Consider the following 21,324-nt stretch of genomic DNA (forward strand, 5'->3'; position numbering starts at 1 on the left):
ACCCACTTCTACTCAGTTCTTCCCCCCACCAGCAAAAGCGAAGTGGCACGTTTCATCCCCTTATCTCCCCCCCCCTCCAACCCCTCTCCCTTCGTGTCCACACTCTTTCCCCGACCACGTGCGGGGGGCAGATGGCTGCTGCTATTTGCGGCAACGTCTGAGGCTACGAGCACGCCAGCTTGTGCGTATGCAGACTGTTTACTAACGCTTAATGCCTGACGGGGCCGAAACACTGCACGAGTTGTGTCTGGATATGTCGACAGCAGGGACGGTAACTGGACGGATGACAGGTTGACTGCACCGAACAGATGACTGGCTTAAATCCACCATGTTTGATCCACTGACACATATGGGATAGCAGAAAGGCCCACAGGTGGGTGGCTGACTGATGTCATGATGAATGAATAGTCCAGTAGAAACCCTGGACCAATCACAGGTGGCTGTGATCACGGCATTCAGCTCAGTCGCACAGCAGTTTGTGAAGTAGTCACGAAATTGAATGTATTGATTTGCGTACACAGACACAAATAGCACATTTTTCTTTGCACAAAATCAATTTGTATGTAATCCACGTAATTGTGAACTGGGAAGTATAGAGAGCGGCGAACAACATGTAGCAAGGAGGTCGGGGTGGATGGGTCGGTCAAAAAACACAGGACTTTCCCTCAGGAGACCGATGTTCCGTGTCCCATGTGACACCAGAAGTCAAAGTTGATTTATTTGTCACGTAACTTCCGTACTTACAGTAAGTAACGGCACCTCTAGAGATATTTTAACCCAAACCGCGTTCTTTTCCTAAACCTAACTAAGTAGTTTTGTTGCCTAAACCTAACAAGTCGATCTTTCCCTAAAGCTAATTAGGTCGATTTTGTCACATAACTTCCGTACTAAATTTTCGTCACTTCCAATGTTATTTAAACCCAAACCGCAATCTTTTCCTTAACCTAAATAGTTTTGTTGCCAAAGCCTAACCAAGTCGATCTTTTCCTAAAGCTAACTAAGTATTTTTTTTCACGTAACTTTTATACTTAAGTTACGCCACTTCCAGAGTTATTTTAACCCAAACTACAATCATTTCCTAATTCTAACTAAGTAGGTTTTGTCACATAACTTCCGTACTTAAGTTACGCCCCATCCAGAGTTATTTTAACCCAAACTGCGATCTTTTCCTGAAGCTAACTAAGTAGTTTTTGTTTTGTAATTTCTGTACTTAAGTTACTCCACTTCTAGATATATTTTAACCCATACTACAATCTTTTCCTAAAGCTAACTATGTCAATTTTATCATTGTAATGTCCGCACTTAAGTTACGCCACTTCCGGTGTTATTTTAACCCAAACCGCGATCTTTTCCTAAAGCAAACTAAGTAATTTTTATCACGTAACTTCCGTACTTAAGTTACGCCCCATCCAGAGTTATTTTAACCCAAACTGCGATCTTTTCCTGAAGCTAAATAAGTAGTTTTTGTTTCGTAACTTCTGTACTTAAGTTACTCCACTTCTAGATATATTTTAACCCATACTACAATCTTTTCCTAAAGCTAACTATGTCAATTTTATCATTGTAATGTCCGCACTTAAGTTACGCCACTTCTGGTGTTATTTTAATCCAAACTACAATCTTTTCCTAAAGCTAACTAAGTAGGTTTTGTCACGTAACTTCCGTACTTAATTTACTCCACTTCTGGATATACTTTAACCCAAACCCTGATCTTTTCCTAAAGCTAACTAAGTAGTTTTTGTTTCGTAACTTCTGTATTTAAGTTACTCCACTTCTGGATATATTTGAACCCAAACCATGATCTTTTCCTAAAGCTAACTAAGTAATTTTTATCAAGTAATGTCCGTACTTAAGTTACGCCACTTCCGGTGTTATTTTAACCCAAACCGCAATCTTTTCCTAAAGCAAACTAAGTAATTTTTATCACGTAACTTCCGTACTTAAGTTACGCCCCATCCAGAGTTATTTTAACCCAAACTGCGATCTTTTCCTGAAGCTAAATAAGTAGTTTTTGTTTCGTAACTTCTGTACTTAAGTTACTCCACTTCTAGATATATTTTAACCCATACTACAATCTTTTCCTAAAGCTAACTATGTCAATTTTATCATTGTAATGTCCGCACTTAAGTTACGCCACTTCCGGTGTTATTTTAACCCAAACCGCGATCTTTTCCTAAAGCAAACTAAGTAATTTTTATCACGTAACTTCCGTACTTAAGTTACGCCCCATCCAGAGTTATTTTAACCCAAACTGCGATCTTTTCCTGAAGCTAAATAAGTAGTTTTTGTTTCGTAACTTCTGTACTTAAGTTACTCCACTTCTAGATATATTTTAACCCATACTACAATCTTTTCCTAAAGCTAACTATGTCAATTTTATCATTGTAATGTCCGCACTTAAGTTACGCCACTTCTGGTGTTATTTTAATCCAAACTACAATCTTTTCCTAAAGCTAACTAAGTAGGTTTTGTCACGTAACTTCCGTACTTAATTTACTCCACTTCTGGATATACTTTAACCCAAACCCTGATCTTTTCCTAAAGCTAACTAAGTAGTTTTTGTTTCGTAACTTCTGTATTTAAGTTACTCCACTTCTGGATATATTTGAACCCAAACCATGATCTTTTCCTAAAGCTAACTAAGTAATTTTTATCAAGTAATGTCCGTACTTAAGTTACGCCACTTCCGGTGTTATTTTAACCCAAACCGCAATCTTTTCCTAAAGCAAACTAAGTAATTTTTATCACGTAACTTCCGTACTTAAGTTACGCCCCATCCAGAGTTATTTTAACCCAAACTGCGATCTTTTCCTGAAGCTAAATAAGTAGTTTTTGTTTCGTAACTTCTGTACTTAAGTTACTCCACTTCTAGATATATTTTAACCCATACTACAATCTTTTCCTAAAGCTAACTATGTCAATTTTATCATTGTAATGTCCGCACTTAAGTTACGCCACTTCCGGTGTTATTTTAACCCAAACCGCGATCTTTTCCTAAAGCAAACTAAGTAATTTTTATCACGTAACTTCCGTACTTAAGTTACGCCCCATCCAGAGTTATTTTAACCCAAACTGCGATCTTTTCCTGAAGCTAAATAAGTAGTTTTTGTTTCGTAACTTCTGTACTTAAGTTACTCCACTTCTAGATATATTTTAACCCATACTACAATCTTTTCCTAAAGCTAACTATGTCAATTTTATCATTGTAATGTCCGCACTTAAGTTACGCCACTTCCGGTGTTATTTTAATCCAAACTACAATCTTTTCCTAAAGCTAACTAAGTAGGTTTTGTCACGTAAGTTCCGTACTTAATTTACTCCACTTCTGGATATACTTTAACCCAAACCCTGATCTTTTCCTAAAGCTAACTAAGTAGTTTTTGTTTCGTAACTTCTGTATTTAAGTTACTCCACTTCTGGATATATTTGAACCCAAACCATGATCTTTTCCTAAAGCTAACTAAGTAATTTTTATCACGTAATGTCCGTACTTAAGTTACGCCACTTCCGGTGTTATTTTAACCCAAACCGCAATCTTTTCCTAAAGCAAACTAAGTAATTTTTATCACGTAACGTCCGTACTTAAGTTACGCCACTTCCGGTGTCATTTTAACCCAAACTCTTTTCCTAAACCTAACTAAGTAGTTTTATTTTGAAAAGACTGGAGCAGAAATTGACACATGCGTCACATGTTGCTGGACATTCGTAGGAAAACGCACAAAAAATATGTTGTCGAAAGTCGTGCTAAGCTCAGGAAAAAAAGGGAAATTCGTGTCTATGTACACAAATCAATTAGATTAAATAATGTGACTGTTTCACAAACTGCCGTGAGACTGTGTTTTGGCATTACATCGCAAAATAGGTCCATAAAACTAAAAACTAAAAGTTCTTCAAGCTGTATGGTTGAGGTTTGGCCGACTAAAACTACTGTATATAACTATATGTCAATCTGCCATTCAAATGGAATTTTTTTAAATATCCTGTTATCTTTCTCATTCTCACTATGAAAATGACTCCCGTACCTCAGATAACATTACAGTAGGTCAAAGGGCAGCCCACTGCATCTGTGTTGCACATAAAACAATCCCTCCCAGGGATAATGATTACCTCTCCTCCACAGAAGAGAAAAAAAAAAAGGTTTGCAGGCCGTTTGTAAACCTGAAATTTAGAGCACATGGATCAAAAAGGCTGTTAAATTATTCATACATTGAGCATTACTCTGCACTATCTAAAAACAGCGAAATACACAAAGAAGGCCCTATAATGCTATTATGGGGGAAACTGAATTGCAGTCTAGCACAATGGAATGACTCCATAATGGAAACCAGGCTGATGTTGTGAGTCAGGCTGACTATGTCTCTGGTAGAAGCAAGGCTGTATTACAGTTCAGGGTAGTGTGATGGAGGTACATCCGAGCTCAGAAAGCCATTACAGCTTTGTTATCTGCATTTAAAGGGGCAGTCCAATGGCATTACCAGCAATATAGAAGAGCAATTAAAGGGGCCATATCATGCTCATATTCAAGTTGGCACTTGCATTTTGGGGTTTCTACTAGAACATGTTTACATGCTTTAATGTTCCAAAAACACATTATTTTTTCTCATACTGTCTGTCTGAATATACCTGTATTCGCCCTCTGTCTGAAACGCTCAGTTTTAACGCCTCCTGTCTCTTTAAGACCCCCTCCTGAAAAAGCCCAGTCTGCTCTGATTGGCTTGAGAGAAAAATATGGTGCACCTTTGGAAAGGTAGTTCTCAAGCTGTGGACGGTATATTCTAAGTTTGCATGTGACATAGGAAGGGGAGCCAGATCTGAATAGCTTGTTGAATAACATGTTTTCTGATCCAGGCAGCACAATATGTCCCCTTTAAGGCATTCAAAAATCTAACTTTGAGCAAATATGATAAAAAGTTACTTAATAAAACTGTCATTATATCCTGACAGTGCATGAGACAGGTAATCTGTAAAAAACAACAACAATGTTGCTCCTCCAGTGCTCCTAAATAATGACATTTGCAAGATTCCACCACACCCAAAGGAAAACAACCAATCAGAGCCAAGGAGTCTCTGAGCAGTCAATCACTCCCGAATTCCGACCAAACGGTCAAACTAGGCAGCGCTGATCAAATATGAATCAATATTCTGTCACTGTAATGCCTATTTCTCATGGAAAATGTTTTGAGAAACATCTCATAGTGTACTGATTAGCTGTAAAATGAGAAAGTTTGTGACCCGGCAGCCATGTTGAAAACAGTCAAGCCAAAACCAAGCACCAGCCAAAGACTGTGATTGGTTGTTTTCCTTCCTGCCTTTCCATGTTGGGGCCCAAGGTCCACTATAGCCCTTCAATATATCCGCCCTTTTAAAAAAAAAATAATAATAATAATAAAAAAAAAAATATATATATATATATATATACTGTATATATACGCCCTTGCTAAGAACCCCCCCACCCCCCCGCCCCCTAACAAAAATATAAATCTTAAACGAAATGAGTAAACATTTAAAGGAAGAGGTAATTACATCCATATGAGCGAGAGAGCGAGAGAGCGAGAGAGAGAGAGAGAGAGAGAGAGAGAGAGAGAGAGAGAGAGAGAGTTCCATATGATCAGCATCTAAGCTAGAGAATATAAAATCATACTGTTATTTCTATTTCTGTCTACAACTTTATTGAGACAAACAACAAGTTTACAACATTTTGTGTATTCAACTTGAAGGTTTACAAATCATTTGGTAATCATTAACAAATACTTAAAGGTCCCATATCATGCAAATTTTCAGGTTCATTCTTGTATTTTGTGTTTCTACTAGAACATGTTTACATGCTGTAATGTTCAAAAAAAAATTATTTTCCTCGTACTGTCTGCCTGAATATACCTGCATTTACCCTCTGTCTGAAACGCTCCGTTTTAGCGCATTTCGATGGAATTGCAACAGGATTGCGTTGCTAAGCAACAGCTTGGGTCCATGTTTACTTCCTGTCAGCTGATGACATTTACATACACTGCAACAGGAAATAAACTGGGACACATTTAGAACGTTTATGTTTAAAACTACGTAAAGGGTCTAAATATTGTATATTTGTGACATCACAATTGGACAGAAATCCTGACGGCTTGTTTCAAATGCAGAGTTTCTGAATACGGGCTGTGTGTACCCTCCTGTGGATTGAGCGTTTCGATACTTTCACAGTATTTATATTGGACTGAAGCCTGTTTTATAATAAAAAAAACATGAAAATCTCACTTTTTTATAATATGTCCCCTTTAATATAGTATATAAATGTGATAATTATGTGCTACAATAAACTGTTAATAAATAGTTTACGAATGTAATCAGAATGTAACTGTTATCGGTTGAATATGTCATTTATAAACAAATTATTTCATATTACACAAACTAATGATAAAAAAACATGAATTATATCATTACTAATAATTAGTAAACATTATTAAATATATTTTCTTTCGTTGTTAACAGTAAAACAACTATTAACTAAGTTTAATTAATTCTCAATTTACCGTTTATATAAATGATGGTTATTATGAAGTGTTATTTATGGCTGTCAAATTTTTAAAGAAATCATACTATTATGTCTCACAGCAGCACACCAAGGACATGAAGTCCTGGGCCCCAACCCGGGTTCACCTGCAATAACAACCCCCCTTCCACCCTCCTCCACCCTTCAGGACCACAGACTGGCTTCAACACACGTGCATCGCTCTAGCGGGGCTCCTATTGGCTGAGACGCGTGGCTAAGTCCCGCCCCCTTCCGCGTCTACGTCACCGCGGGCGCTCCGCAGCAGAGAAAGAGTGAGGAGAGCAGAGAGCCGCACTGCTCAGTGAGAGCAGCTTGGACTGGGCGAGGCGAGGTGATCCCAGAGTGGTCCTCCATCCATCATCGCTATGGGTATTACCACAGCGTTCTGTGTGAACCAAGCCCTGATCCCGGACTACCTGAAACCGGTCCATCTGGAGACCCGGACTATAAAACAGTGCACTTGAGAGTGTTGTCGCTGCAGCAGAGACCAGCAGCTTCTCTCCTCTCCACTGAGCTGAGGATGATGATGATGATGATGATGATGAGGAGGAACATCTAGAGAAGAGTTTCTCTCTAGCAGAACTTGGACAAGGACGTTTTGCTCGACCCCCCTCATCTGTGTTCTTGTAGACCAGGACCATGTCTGCCGTGTGTGTGTCCGCAGTGGTGAGTGCGTTTTATTCTTTATTCTAAGGGATTCCTCTAGCAGGTTCTCCATTTAAAGGGACAGTGCAGGTTTTTTTTTTTTTGGTTTTTTTTCCGTCCCAGACAGAACTTCAAAATCATCCAAAATAATCTCTAACTTTGACTGTTGAATACATTGTTTTTCACTCAATTTTTTTTTTTTTTTTTTACATTTAACATCATCATAGCAGTGTGTAAATTGTTCCTCTGTGGGACACACAAAGAGTCTCCAGTGGAAGGATGGAGAAAGAAAGGGCAGTCTATTGTTTACCCTGTAATACTGTGTGTCAGCTGAACAACTGGAAATGTCAGTCTGTTGACTCTGATCCTGTCTCAACAAAGACCTGAAGTAAACAAAGAGAAAGGAAATGAAATTACATGGGTTTATTGAGCAAATTAAATACAAAATGTGAGCTCTGAGGTACTTTTTTTTTTTTCTTTTAACAGAAAAGGACATTTTATTATCATCATAATTTAAGAGTGGATGATGATGTGTTTATGGATGTTTTTATGTGCCAGTCATCATGATGTCATGCAGGCAGGGTTCCCCTTGTTCCCATGGTGGAGGTGTCCCTTTGTTAGATGCCACTGATGTGTTGACTCTAGTTGGATCTGGAGCTGCTGGAGTTCAAGGTTCTCCTCATCCTCAGAGAGCCAGACGAAGCTCTTTGTCCCCCGGGTTCATCAAGCAGACGTCAAATTCACTTATAATGACTTAATGAGATTTTTAGTTTGGAGTGTTTTGGTATTAACACAGGATAATGGTAAATAAAGATCGGACATAATCCAAAGTGTCTTATTCAGTGAAGACATGGGAATTCACCGTCCAGCTGTTGCTGCATCAACACAGCTGTTTCTCAGGATGATAAGTGTGCGAAAAGCGGATTATTTTAACTCCAAATTCAAATCAAACAAAAGCATTGTTTGCCACACGTTAATTTTTTACCAACTTCACCATTTTAAAAAAAACACAGAATATGAAAAATTCAGAATTAGGACTGTTAATCTAAAATATTTGATCGCGATTATTCGCACATTTTCTATCTGTTCAAAATGTACCTTAAAGGGAGATTTGTCCAGCATTTAATACTCTAATCAACATGCGTGTGGACAAATATGCTGCTTTATGCAAATGTATGTATATATTTATTATTGGAAATCAATTAATAACACAAAACAATGACAGATATTGTCCAGAAACCCTCACAGGTACTGCATTTAGCATAAAACAATATGCTCCAATCATAACATGGCAAACTGCAGCCCAACAGACAACAACAGCTGTCAGTGTGTCAGTGTGCTGACTTGACTAAGACTTGCCCCAAACTGCATGTGATTATCATAAAGTGGGCATGTCTGTAAAGGGGAGACTCCTGGGTACCCATAGAACTCATTTAAATTCACATATCTTGAGGTCAGAGGTCAAGGGATCCCTTTGAAAATGGCCATGCCAGTTTTTCCTCGCCAATATTTAGTGCAAGTTTGGAGCGTTATTTAGCTTCCTTTGTGACAAGCTAGTATGACATGGTTGGTACCGATGGATTCACACGAAGCACCGTGGCTGCTAAGTTAACGCTCCTGGACGGTGAACTGGAGACTAGTTGTCTGTTTTGCTCGTACACTGCAGCTGGCGCACCGCTGCATGCGAGGCACAAATCTTGTCGGTTAACGGTTAATAATCGGTTAACAAGGGTCGGTTATCGGTTAAGAATTTCTTTCAAAATTAACAACCCTACTGTGAACCAAAGACTATGTTTGCACACACTACACGACAATCAAGCTGATTTTGGGCCCGATTCCCCCCTCCCGACAATCGTCAGCAAAACCCAGATTTTTCGATGGTTCTAAAGATGATCTGGATTATCTTCTAGATTCTTGTGAGCTACGTTAGATTGCTTTTAACATCCCCCTCGGAAGTCCATCCTGGATGCACCGATTTCAAATCGTAAATATTAAACTTGTTCAATATTCACGATGTGATCTCTTACTGTGTGTGGGGAACCCCGAGGACAGCCGATGACGCAGCCACGTGGGAAAGAACGACCGCCAATTGAAAACCAAGCTGAATGAAGAATGAAGGCAAAACACTAAGCATAAAGTAGCAGTGAGATGGAGCCCAGAAATGGAGGACCAACTTGTTGATTTGTGGCAACAACACGAGTGTTTATTTAACGTGTCTCTGTGACTTCATCCATCCATCCATCCTTCGTAACATCGCTAATTCTTCTTGCCCGTCATCCGCCATGTTTGTTCACACTAAAGTCACATTCTATCGTGAGGGATTTTGTGAGATTTACGTTTTTTTAAGTCGGGACTTGTTCTTGGTTTTTGTTGCTCACCACACACTTCAGGAACAAAACTGTTCAATTATTTTAGTGTGGGCCAGCCTTAAGTTAAACTTTCACAAAGGGAGGAGCTCCCTGCTTCAGTCATCAGCAGTAGACTCAAATATTATCTACACAGAAACAATCACCGTCGGCTCATTGTCAGCGATGAATTCAGCTCGGCTGAATCCAAACAGAGTCTCTTTTCTCTGAGCTGAAATGAGCTGCGACCGCACGACCGCAGACAACACGGGGACACACAGCGACAGGTGCTGCTGCGCTGCCTGCTGTGTGGGTGAGCACGTGTGTGTGTGTGTGTGTTGGGGGACGGCAGTGAGTGTGTGCATGTGTGTTTATGGTGGGCCCTTCTTTAATTGGATCGTAATTACAGCTTAAATGTCTTCTGCCAAAACACACACAAAACATCCCACCCACATCCAAATGTTTGTATGCACACACCTCATTATGTAACACACACACACACACGCACACACGCACACACACACACACACACACACACACACAAGCCTAAACAGTAGCTTGATTGTTTTCTGTCATGATTCACCGTGTACAGTTAACGAAGTCGTTACTGAAAACCTGCAACCTTTCTAACAGAAAGACGGTATTGAGCCATCTGAACCGTCTCCTCTTTTGGGCCTCCGTCTACTTCCTGCTCTGTGGTGAAGTTTGCTGCCGCTAGGCATGAGTCGCGTCTTGTCACAGGATGAGTTCAGTTGGTGTAGCGGAACTGCGAGGCCTCACGGACAGACGGACGGCTGTACGTGCAGCCCTGTCTCTCCACGTGCACGTTAAAGCTGAAGTAGTAGTGAGATTGGAGCAAATATTATTAAAAAAGTATTTTTTTATAAAACGGTCGCTATATCGTGACAGTACAGTATAGTGCATGAGACAGGTAACCTGAAAATAATCATGTCCTCCGGTGCTCCTAACGGCATCTGTGAGATTTCACGGACCGGAGGAAAACAAGCAGTAAGAGCTGATCTGAGGTCCATCTGCCGTCTATGAGAGCTGGCTGTCAATCACTCGCGAACTCCGACCAAACGGTCAAACTAGGCATCAAATATGAATCAATATTATGTTACCGGAGCACAGCCAATAGGAACGCTCTCTCTCTCAATGAAATGACCTGTGATTGGTCAAAGTCTCCCGTCACGGGCTAGATTTTCTTAAGCCGGAAAACAGAGCCATGAGGAGGAGCAGAAGTATAGTTATCTCTCAGAACATTTGAATTACAATATAATGAAAGGTTATTATGGAATTTTTGCCCGATGATGCCAAAAATATACTGCCTACTGCCACTTTAACTGCTTATTTTGGGATGTTTTTTAAGAAATGTAAAGACACTCGAAGGTGCTCCTGTCTGTTGTTCATGTCAAGTTTCAGGTGGCTGGGTTAAGATGTGTTGTAGTCAATGGGGGATTAGATACAGTAAATTGTATAGGCAGTGGTTAAAAGTGCTGCATACATTATTATAAAATCAATTACAACATTGTTTTATGTATTTAATTTAAGTACAAAAAGAGGTTTAACAGGAGGCTCACTGTCTTTCCGACACAAACAGAGCTGCAGGTGTCAGAATTCCTCACAACAGCAGATAGCGGAAACAACGAATAGACAAAACAAAGTCACGATTCAGCACTTTTGATAACAGCATGCACAAAAGCATTCACCCATAAAACACATCCGGAAATGTGTTTTTTTATGTTACAGGAAGTCAACAGGCCTGAGCAAAACAACATTAAAGGGCAACTCCAGAGATGTGCAACTTGGTAGTGTCTTAAGCCTTGGTTACGCCTCATTTCTACATAGCTCTGTGTACGTATGCGTGTCAACCAGAAGTTCACTCATTCCTATGGTAACCTCCATTATCTCCGGTGTGTTTGCTAAACTTTTTTTTTTTCGATTTGCCTCGAGTACGTTGAAAAAAATTTAACTTTTGAAGCAGATACAGCTCTATTTATACCTTTTTAAACTACTTTATGCACTTTATGTTACGGCTAGCATGCTACCAATGCTGTGGAACTTTTTTCATTCGTCTAATGTCAGACTGGACTCACATATCTGCGGTGGTGTTTCTATCCATCCTTAAAGAGAAGCATTTCATTGCGTCGACCAGTGGGCTACCACCGGGTCTGAGAAGTGAAGCCAATATGGAACTGCCTTAAACTTGCAAAATGAGCCTAGATCTCTCTTGATTTATTACCTCAGTAAACATTTTAAACATGAGTTTATGGTCTCAATCGCTAGTTTCAAGTCTTCTTCAATACAGCATGATGTTCATTTAGTAAATTATGGTCCCATTTAGGGCGGGGCTACCTTGTGATTGACAGGTCGCTACCAGGGTGTTGTCCGGTATGGGAGTTGTTTGTGTTTTCGCCTTAGAACTTTAACCCTTTCACAGTGTGTTTCCAGTTTATGAAAGTTAATTATAACCTTTGGTTAGTCTTTTGGTTGTACTTAGCTCCACCCTCTCGTGTCAAAAACCAACATGGAGACGTCCAAAAACCAACATGGCGACGTCCAAAAACCAACATGGCGACGGCCAAAAACCAACATGGCGACGTCCAAAAACGACATGGCGACGGCCAAAAACCAACATGGTGACGTCCAAAATGCCGAACACGAGGCTTCAAAACGGCAGCCCACAAACCAATGGGGTGAAGTCCCGGTGACTACGTCCACTTCTTAAATACAGTCTATGTTCATAACGTCTTCCCTAGAAACTTATGGAGCAACGTCACAGATGTTTTTGTACAATCCACACCAATTCACCAATTCATCATGAGACAACAGTTGTGGCGTTGTGTAATTCTAAGATATGGCATCCAATAATGCATAGCAAAGTTTCAAAATGCTCCAGGCAACACATGCACACAAAGACAAGACTGTTGGTGCATATTGTTATTAAAACGAGAAAACCCCCCGTGAAAAACCACCCGTATTAACACACCCTCATTCACTGCTCCATTACTGTCCTCACCCCTCTAGAACTCTCATACCAGTCAAAACAAATATTGTGTGTTGAATTATGGGTGCAGCCATCACATGCCGAACATGTGCAGACGATGTACTTGCTCACGCACGAGAACAGGGAAGTGAAAAGAGGTTCAGGTTTAGCCGTCCGTCACCTAAAAAAAGATTTGACCTATCGGTTGTGCTTCTGCTCCGATGCCGACGAGCAAACCGGGTCCTGGGCGTGTCTCCTCTGGATGGCCTGTAGCTGCTGCTGGGGGGTAGAATTACAGGGTGTTCTGGTGGGGAGTCACAGAGTTAGGGTGGGGGGAAGGGGCGGTTGAGGTTTTTCTCTCAGTGCCTGTGTGTGTTAACAGAGGAACCTGCTCTGCAGTGCTGGTGCAGTGTTGTCTATATGATGTAAACAAGAGCTGCCTGACTGGCGACTCCACCCTCGGATCTCTCTCTTCTTCACCCTGTGTCTGCGCTGTCCTTTACTCTGTCAGTGAGTCATCAGCTGAAATGTCCCCAGTGATCCCAGCTCCACAGTTTCCAGTAACAGACTAAACCCCCGGGCATACAGCACAATCGAAGCGCGCAGTGTGTTTATCGCGAATATGACGATAAAAAAACATTATATTGTGCAGCCCTAATCATTATGACATCATTCTCAGACTTCACAAGGCTTCTCCAGAGCCACAGAATACATTATACATTGGTGGAATACCCTTTTGACTGTACATTGAGAACAACTAAAGCAGGTTTGTTTCCAACAAACACATGGACGGGCCATAGTTGTTGGCAGTGACAAGAACTGCAGTGCATAAGAAGCTGGACACAAAGATGTGGGAGTTAAAGAGGGATAACGTTAGCCCAGTTCTTGTCCCGTCACCTTGTGTCTGTCTGGCCGTCTGATTGGCTGCTCGGCCTGTGCACCAGGCAGAGGGTGTAGTTTATAGGCAGTGCGGCAAGACATAGAGACAGAGTTGGCATAATAAGAGGAAGGTCTGGCAGCACAAAGACTGAAATTGATTCATGCTTTGCTGAGCTGCAGAGGTGGCTGTGCAGAGAGGCTGTCTGTCCTGCGTGTGTGTGTGTGCAAGCAGGGATGCACTGACAAAATGCCAGCGCTGCACTTTGTTTCCTCTTCTGCTTTTTTGTGTCTTTGTGGGCATTTTATTTTCCTAATGGTAAACAGGAAATGCAGGAAACAAAAGACCGGTTTGCATGCTTGTGTCTGATCGGGAGGGAGCGGTGCTCACAGAGATCCACAACCACAGAAAGACACACACACACACACTGACCAAATGTGAGCATCTACAGTATTACGCTGCCATCAGCTTACTGCACTCTTTCATAGCAGTCGTTGCAGTAATTATCCTCATTGACTTAGAAACCGTGGCTTCAGACAGAGATGGGCCGCCTTAGGTCAGTAGAGCTTCATCAAACGCCAGAGAGAAACACAAAATAACATTAGCTCGGTGAAGAATTAAAGGGACTGTTCGTAACTTCTTACACGTATAAATCATTGCGGGTCTGTGTCCTATGCGCGCTCACGTGTGGCTACGCTGTTCAGACTGAGACTCCAACACAAATTACACGAAAGAACCAAAACCGCAAAGTTCTATCTAGTGAAGCCCGTCTGTTAAACAGTGTTAAAGGTCCCATATGGTGCTCATTTTCAGGTTCTTATTAGTATTTTGTGTTTCTACTAGAACATGTTTACATGCTGTAATGTTAAAAAAAACTGTATTTTCCTCATACTATCGCCCTGAATATGCCTGTATTTACCCTATGTCTTAAATGCTCGGTTTTAGCGCATTTCGACAGAATTGCGACGAAATTGCAACAGAATTGCGTTGCTAGGCAACAGCTTGGGTCCATGTGTACTTCCTTGCAGCTAATGACATTCACATCCACTGCAACCAGGAATAAACTGGGACACATTTAGAATGTTTACGTTTAAATCTGTGTACAGGTTCTAAATATTGTATATTTGTGACATCACAAATGGACAGAAATCCTGACAGCTTGTTTCAAATGCAGAGTTTCTGAATACGGGCTGTGTGTATTTCCCTGTGGATTGAGTGTTTCGATACTTTCACACTATTTATATAGGACTTAAGCCTGCTTTATAATAAAAAAACATGAAAATCTAAATTTTTTAAAATATGGGACCTTTAACTCTTCCTGCTTCAGCCTCCCGACCGCGGTCAGAAGACACAGAGGAGACCGTAGCTTTGGTCTCCAGGACCGGAGTCTCTGCTGTACTCTGCTCCTCTGCCTGCTTGCCTTCACTCACACACCGCGCTCGTTCTCACTCTCTCGCTCCACCTCTACACACGCATATGCGCACACTCCACACTGCAGAAGAGTTAGTTTAGCTCTGAGCATATCTAGTGAATGTACAGTGGACGTTTGTGCAGAAATAACTGCTGCAGCTCCTCCAGACCAACAGAGGTTTCCCGTGTCTTGTGAAGTGACGGGGCTCCGCAGAGAGAAACGTTATCATCTCCGATCAAAACTCTGGTGTCTCCCCTGTTCCCTCCGGCCGCGGTCGGGAGGCTGAGGCAGGAAAAGCCAACACTAGGATCAGCACTGATTCATGGAGGGACCTCCGTCTGGTCAGCTAACATTACTGCCAAGCAGCTGAAATATAGAGTGATATTGTGCTTTTAGCTGGCGTGTGTCGCCTCACTGTTTTGAGTGATGCTCGTTCATGTCTATGTAGAGCGAGCGCGAGCAACAGGACGCTGACTTTGGTTGATTTAACGGCCACAGGTGTCGCTGTTAACAAGACATTTCTGATTCTTACATAGAGTCCCTTTTAAGTATTGCTCAGTTTTGGTTTTCCGGTCTTCCATTGGCTTCAAATATTAAACGCTATGTAATAGTGGAGGGTAAATACAGTACATGCAGACTCAGCGTAGATGGCCCCTTTATTTACTGTGCAATATTTCCAGAGTGACATAAATCATCATGGCGTATAAACACTGTTCAAAGTAACAGTAAATGGGCGTGACAAGGTCCTGTATAGAAAATATTTCTATACAATATATCTCTATTGAAAAAAAATACGATCAATGATTAACATCTATGTGTAGGGTTTTTCATCCACATTCCCAATTGATTTGCATGGTGTCTAGCCTACGTACGGTACTGTATGTTCATGAACTTGCAGATGCAGAAGTGTATTTCAGGCTTTAGAATGAGCAATAGAGGAATCGTTTATCTAAAAATGAGTTATTAAGCTCCTTTTCTTGACTCTTAGGAGATGCCTGGTATTCTTTAATGAGTCTACTTCCCGGGTACCGGCATGAAAAGCATGAGCATTGTATACTAAGCCATCCCAAAGTTCCTGTTTAATACCAGCATTCCTTCTCTTCCACACGCTCACATTAAATAGTGAGTGATACACCTTAATTATGGTAATATTAAGGGGCATGCTGTTTCAATAATAAAAACCCTACAAACAAGCAGAAAGAGCCACGGGGGGGACCATCCATTGTCCCGTAACAAGCACAATGTTCCCATTCACGCGCACGCGTGCTCTACCGGCGTCTCACTTTGAACGTCGATGTGAATGAACGCATTGATGTTAACTGACGCAACCGAGTTATGAGCAGCATGTCGAGAACATGCGCTGATGTTTATGGATGAGGTTCTGGGAAACGAACACAAAGAGCCGAATGGGTTGGTGTGTGGTTGAGAGGGCAATGGAGCGTTGAAAGAATGGACTGCTTTATTCTTATTAGCACTAATTATCAAATGTCCTCCTTTGACTGTTTGATCCATTATCTTCCTCGATATCTCGCAAAAAGCTCACCATTTTTCTCCGTAGTGGATTCCATACGAATCAGGATGTCCAAACAATTATGACACAATTGATGATTTATATGTGTGGGCCCCTAAACCACTCCACTTCTGAAGGAAACTTGATGCACCGGTACTACCTTAGTGTGACCCTAAACTAATGCTTTTGTACAGTGCTCATGGATGACCAACATTCATGTGCTTCATCAGCTAAATTCTCCCCTCAGTGCCTCACTTCAAACCCACCAGAACTGTTTGTTCTGAACACACACACACGCACACACACACACACACACACACACACACACACAAGGGCTGCTAATCTTCATTCACTTTTGTCTGAATACACACATTCTCACTCTCAACTCATCGAATACCGCCCCCTTGGCAGAGGAGTCCGACGCACGACGGAGTACCCCTCTTGGGTTACTTTTAGACGGACCGGGGACGGCGTAGCAATATACTCACTCGTTACATGCATAGTGTCAAAATAAACCTCTGTGGTCGACGCCAAAAACCAAGATGGGGACGGCCAAAAACCAGAACTCGAGGCTCCAAAACCGTAGTCAACAAACCAATGGGTGATCTCAAGCCGCCTACGTCCACTTCTTACAGTCTATGGTCAGAAAAAACGATAGTCTTTCACTATGACACAATGCTCAGGATGACATTTTCCTTCCTGTCACCACACGTCTGTTGGTCTGGGCCATTATTGGGCTGATATCATATAGTCAGATCCTGACAGACTCACAGATTGAGATACAATTCTATAAAGAAAAGTACAAAGAGAAGTACAAAGAGAGCATAAGTATCAAGTTAAAATTGCTATGAGTTGAATTAGAACAATTCTTTATCACTTTTGACTGGGATTGTTGAATTGTTCTACAAAATAAAAATAGTAAGATGCTGTCAGCCCTCTAGCATTATTGGAGAGGAGGCTGTCTTATTGGCTCTGGCATGACTCAGACAGTGTGTGTGTAAACTTAGACGTGTGTGGGTTATTCCCCTAAAACTAGTGAGCTGTCAGCTTCCCAGCAGAGTTGAGAGGGGATCCTGGAACCCCTACCCCCCCCACAAAAAAACAAAGGAAAGCCAGAGTCATATGTCTGTTAAAAATCTCTGTTGGGGTTGTAAAGTGAATGCGCCCTGCTGGGCACTCAACTCAAGAGGGACAGGATGAGTCAGTGGACTGATTAAATGCAATGATGTGGGGTTAAATGGGTTTTTGAAAGAGATATTTTCCTACAAATCTCATCAAAGCAGCCTGATACATTGGGAAACTAAATGGCAGCAAATTGGACTTTCCAGAATCCATGTAACCCAACACACAGCACCCCCATGTCTGCCTGCCTGGTACGTGATGTCTCATACCAAATTATACAACGAGAAATCTGTTCGTAAGGCTTGGTCATTGGATATGTTCATGCTTTTTTTTTGGGGGGGGGGTCTTAATTTGTGACCTCAAACCCAACATCAAAAGTGAATTTAGGCAAACAGAGTGAAAAGGAGTCTCAATGAGATTGGGATGGGGGCGCTTTTGGTCCTTGTTGTCTGTTGCTCCGTCCAGCCAGCTGTCCATCTGTCTGTCAGTCCATCTGTCTGTCCAGCCCCTTTGATCAAGAACAAGACAACTTCTAGTCAGCTTGCTATTAAAAATCTGTGGGTATTCATGGTATTTGGGCGAGGATTCCTACTGGTGTTGGTCTCCTCTTGATTGTTCTTCAGTTACCGTTTCTGTTTTTTGGTGGATCATGGATTGGAGAATTATGACTGTTATTGGCAATTGCATGAACTTTGCTTTAGGGGCCCCCATTTCATGCTCCCTAAGGCAAGAACCATTCAGAGGAACCATTTGGAGATATCTAATTTTGTGACCTGTCCATTATCCTAGAAGTTATCAGCGCTATTAGAGCACCATATGACAAGCCAACAGTATACAGAAGACAGACACAGTTAGCGACTAGCTATGTATATTAACCTCAGGAGTTGGTGGAGACCAAACAGAGAGTGAATGTTGGCTAGAAACATGAATCAGAATGAATGCATATGTTGCTTTGGGACTGCTGGATGTGTATACAGCTACTTGAGAACAAGTTGGCCATATGAACTTTAAAGGTGTTGCATGAAAGTCGTATCTACTGTATGTAAATACCATTGCCTTCTTTTAGATTTCTCTTTAACTTCCACCCTTTCTTCTCCTCTCAGCTCTTATGTACTGTGGTGGTTGACATCTCAGCTCGGGTTTTGACCACGACCAGCCCAGCTGTCCAATCCATCCTCTCTCCCCGCCACTATCAGCACACCGACCCCGACTCGGGCACCCAGCTGGTCTGTGACAAGTGCCCGGCGGGCACCCACGTGTCCGTCCACTGCTCCCCGACGGCCGTGAGGGAGTGCAGCCGCTGTCCCGAAGGCACCTTCACCCGGGGAGAGAACGGGGTGCAGAAATGTCATCCCTGTCGGGCACCGTGTCCTGCAGGCTTCGTTGAGAAAGCGACCTGCACGCCCATCCAGGACCGGGGCTGCGCATGTCCCCCCAACAGCTTTTTGTTTGGGGATGGTGGCTCAGAGTGTAAGCCCCACTCGCTGTGCCCTCCAGGGACCAGGGTGAAAAGGCGGGGCGGGGAGACAGAGGACGTGCTCTGTAAGCCGTGCAACAAGGGGACTTTCTCAGATGCAGAGTCGAGTACGGCGAAGTGCCGAACCCACACGGACTGCCGAGCTCAGGGGTTGGTGCTGCTCACCCCAGGGACTAGAGAGACAGATAATGTCTGTGGATCCCCGTCTTCATCTTCGCCTGCCTCCACCACCACCCTACTGGGGCCTGCACAGGCTGGGCTTGTACAGGAACCCCTGACTTCTTCATCCAGTCCATCATCACTACTGACTGGACCTGCACATAAAGGTGAGAACCATTGTTTAGAGTATGTTAATTACTGTGAATATCTGTTAAAAACAAAAAAAAATAAATAAAGGCTATTTAGGTGTTCGTACTGGGAAGTTGATTCACCTAAAAAAAAAAATAATCCGCTGAGTTACAGACGTCTCTTTCCCAATGTCAGTCTATGGGAAAAAGTCTTTTTGGGCCCAATGGCATCACATGACAGACATGAAAGTTGTAGTACCGTCTGTCACGTGCGACAACTTCAGACAAAAAATAGGCTACGGACTTGGTGTGCAAGGCCTTAAGTATGGATGTACTTTCCTCAATAATTTCAGTGGCAAACCCATTGTAAAACGTTTTTGGGACATAGGCTTATTCACTTTCTAGATTTGAGTGTAGATGAGAAGATGCCACTCCCGTGTCTATGCCATTCGTACGGAGCTGGGGTCAGGATGAGCATAGCTTAGCATAAACAGTGTAAATAAGGGGAGGGGGGGGACAGCTAGCCTAACCTACCAGCACCTCTAAAGCTGACTAATTAATAACATGTTGTACCTTGTTTGTTTAATCTGCACATAAACAGAAATGTAGTCAAGTCAAGTCAATTTTATTTGTATAGCCCAAAATCACAAATCACAAATTTGCCTCAGGGGGCTTTACAATCTGTACAGGATACGACACCCTCTGTCCTTTACAGTACGACCCTCTCATCGGATAAGGAAAAACTTACGAAAAAAAAAACATTTAAGAGGGAAAAAAATGGAAGAAACCTCAGAAAGATTAACAGAGGAGGGATCCCCCTTCCAGGATGGACAGACGTGCAATAGATGTCGTCTGTACAGAGTAACAACAAAATAAAAATACAACATAGACAAAAAATAATACATATAATGTGAACAAATGTGAGAAAGTGGATCCAGGAGGATGTCAAGCAGCTTCAAGGCGTCGCCAAACAGGTAGAGCCAAAGCACACAAACTCTTCTCGACGCCAAACAGATAGAGCCAAAGCAACACGACCTCCTCTCCACGCCAGATAGGTAGAGCCAGAGCAACATGACCTCCTCTCCATGCCAGATAGGTAGAGCCAGAGCAACACAACCTCCTCTCCACACCAGATAGGTAGAGCCAGAGCAACACAACCTCCTCTCCACGCCAGATAGATAGAGCCAGAGCAACAAAACCTCCTCTCCACACCAGATAGATAGAGCCAGAGCAACACGACCTCCTCTCCACGCCAGATAGGTAGAGCCAGAGCAACACAACCTCCTCTCCATGCCAGATAGATAGAGCCAGAGCAACACAACCTCCTCTTCACACCAGATAGATAGAGCCAGAGCAACACGACCTCCTCTCCACCATGGAGCCTAGAGTTTTGTTTTTAAGTCACAGTAAAAATGTAAAAATGACAATTTGCGCTTTTTCTATTTCTTGACAAGGAATCCATTCACTCAGTACTTCTGTGCAGCGTCTCCGGCCATAGAGTGGGTTGCTAGCCCAAGTTCACAGAGAAATAATTACAATGCATAAAACCACAAACCACATTTCTGTTTGTATACGGATTGAGCGCAGCGGTACAATGTGTTCATTAAGTGATTTCAAGATGTGCCGGTTGAACCAGTTTTTAGTTTCCCTCTGCCTTCGGTCTTCAATTTAATCTAGGCGAATTTCCTCCTTGCTCTCCTCCATAAATACCATTAATTTATATTAATTAATATTTAAATTTATTTCCCTATAAGAAAATAGTTTGATATAACATATGAATATGCCATCTTTTCTGCAAATGATGCATTTAAATTATGCCTTTTAAAAGGTGAGTAAAACAATCAGTAAATGGCCTTATTTTTCTTACATTAACTACCGTACAGTATAGAACTGTTCCTTTGTAATGAGACTCAATTAGAATCATTCAGTTTACTCATTCCGATTTTTTAGAGAGTATAGATATTATTACGCATTATTACTCAAGATGCTGTTGCAGCATCCTCACATCAATGACACTGTGGGAATTCCTAAAAGGGAGGACATTCGTAGTCATGGAAACAAACTGGTGGCAGCTCCCTCATCTCAGGAATGTTACTATTTGTGGTCAGGAGGAGTTATGGGTA

At 42.0% G+C, this 21,324-nt stretch overlaps 1 protein-coding gene across 2 annotated transcripts in view; it reads left to right on the plus strand.

Moving 5' to 3' along the window:
- The first annotated feature begins 248 nt into the window (after positions 1–248).
- The window catches only part of tnfrsf21 (tumor necrosis factor receptor superfamily, member 21), a 64,101-nt gene continuing 43,025 nt past the window's right edge, over positions 249–21,324 (plus strand). Inside the window, exons 1-3 of one of the 2 annotated variants that reach the window (XM_037751485.1) lie at positions 249–373; positions 6,604–7,207; positions 18,541–19,240. In XM_037751485.1, coding sequence (XP_037607413.1) covers positions 7,181–7,207; positions 18,541–19,240 — 727 coding nt within the window. In that variant the 5' untranslated portion in view covers positions 249–373; positions 6,604–7,180. Of the gene's footprint in view, positions 374–6,592; positions 7,208–18,540; positions 19,241–21,324 lie in introns of those variants that run through there. The other variant, XM_037751486.1, reaches the window with a different exon arrangement.

This window comes from Sebastes umbrosus, chromosome 18 (assembly GCF_015220745.1).
Source record: "Sebastes umbrosus isolate fSebUmb1 chromosome 18, fSebUmb1.pri, whole genome shotgun sequence".
Lineage (NCBI taxonomy): Eukaryota > Metazoa > Chordata > Actinopteri > Perciformes > Sebastidae > Sebastes > Sebastes umbrosus.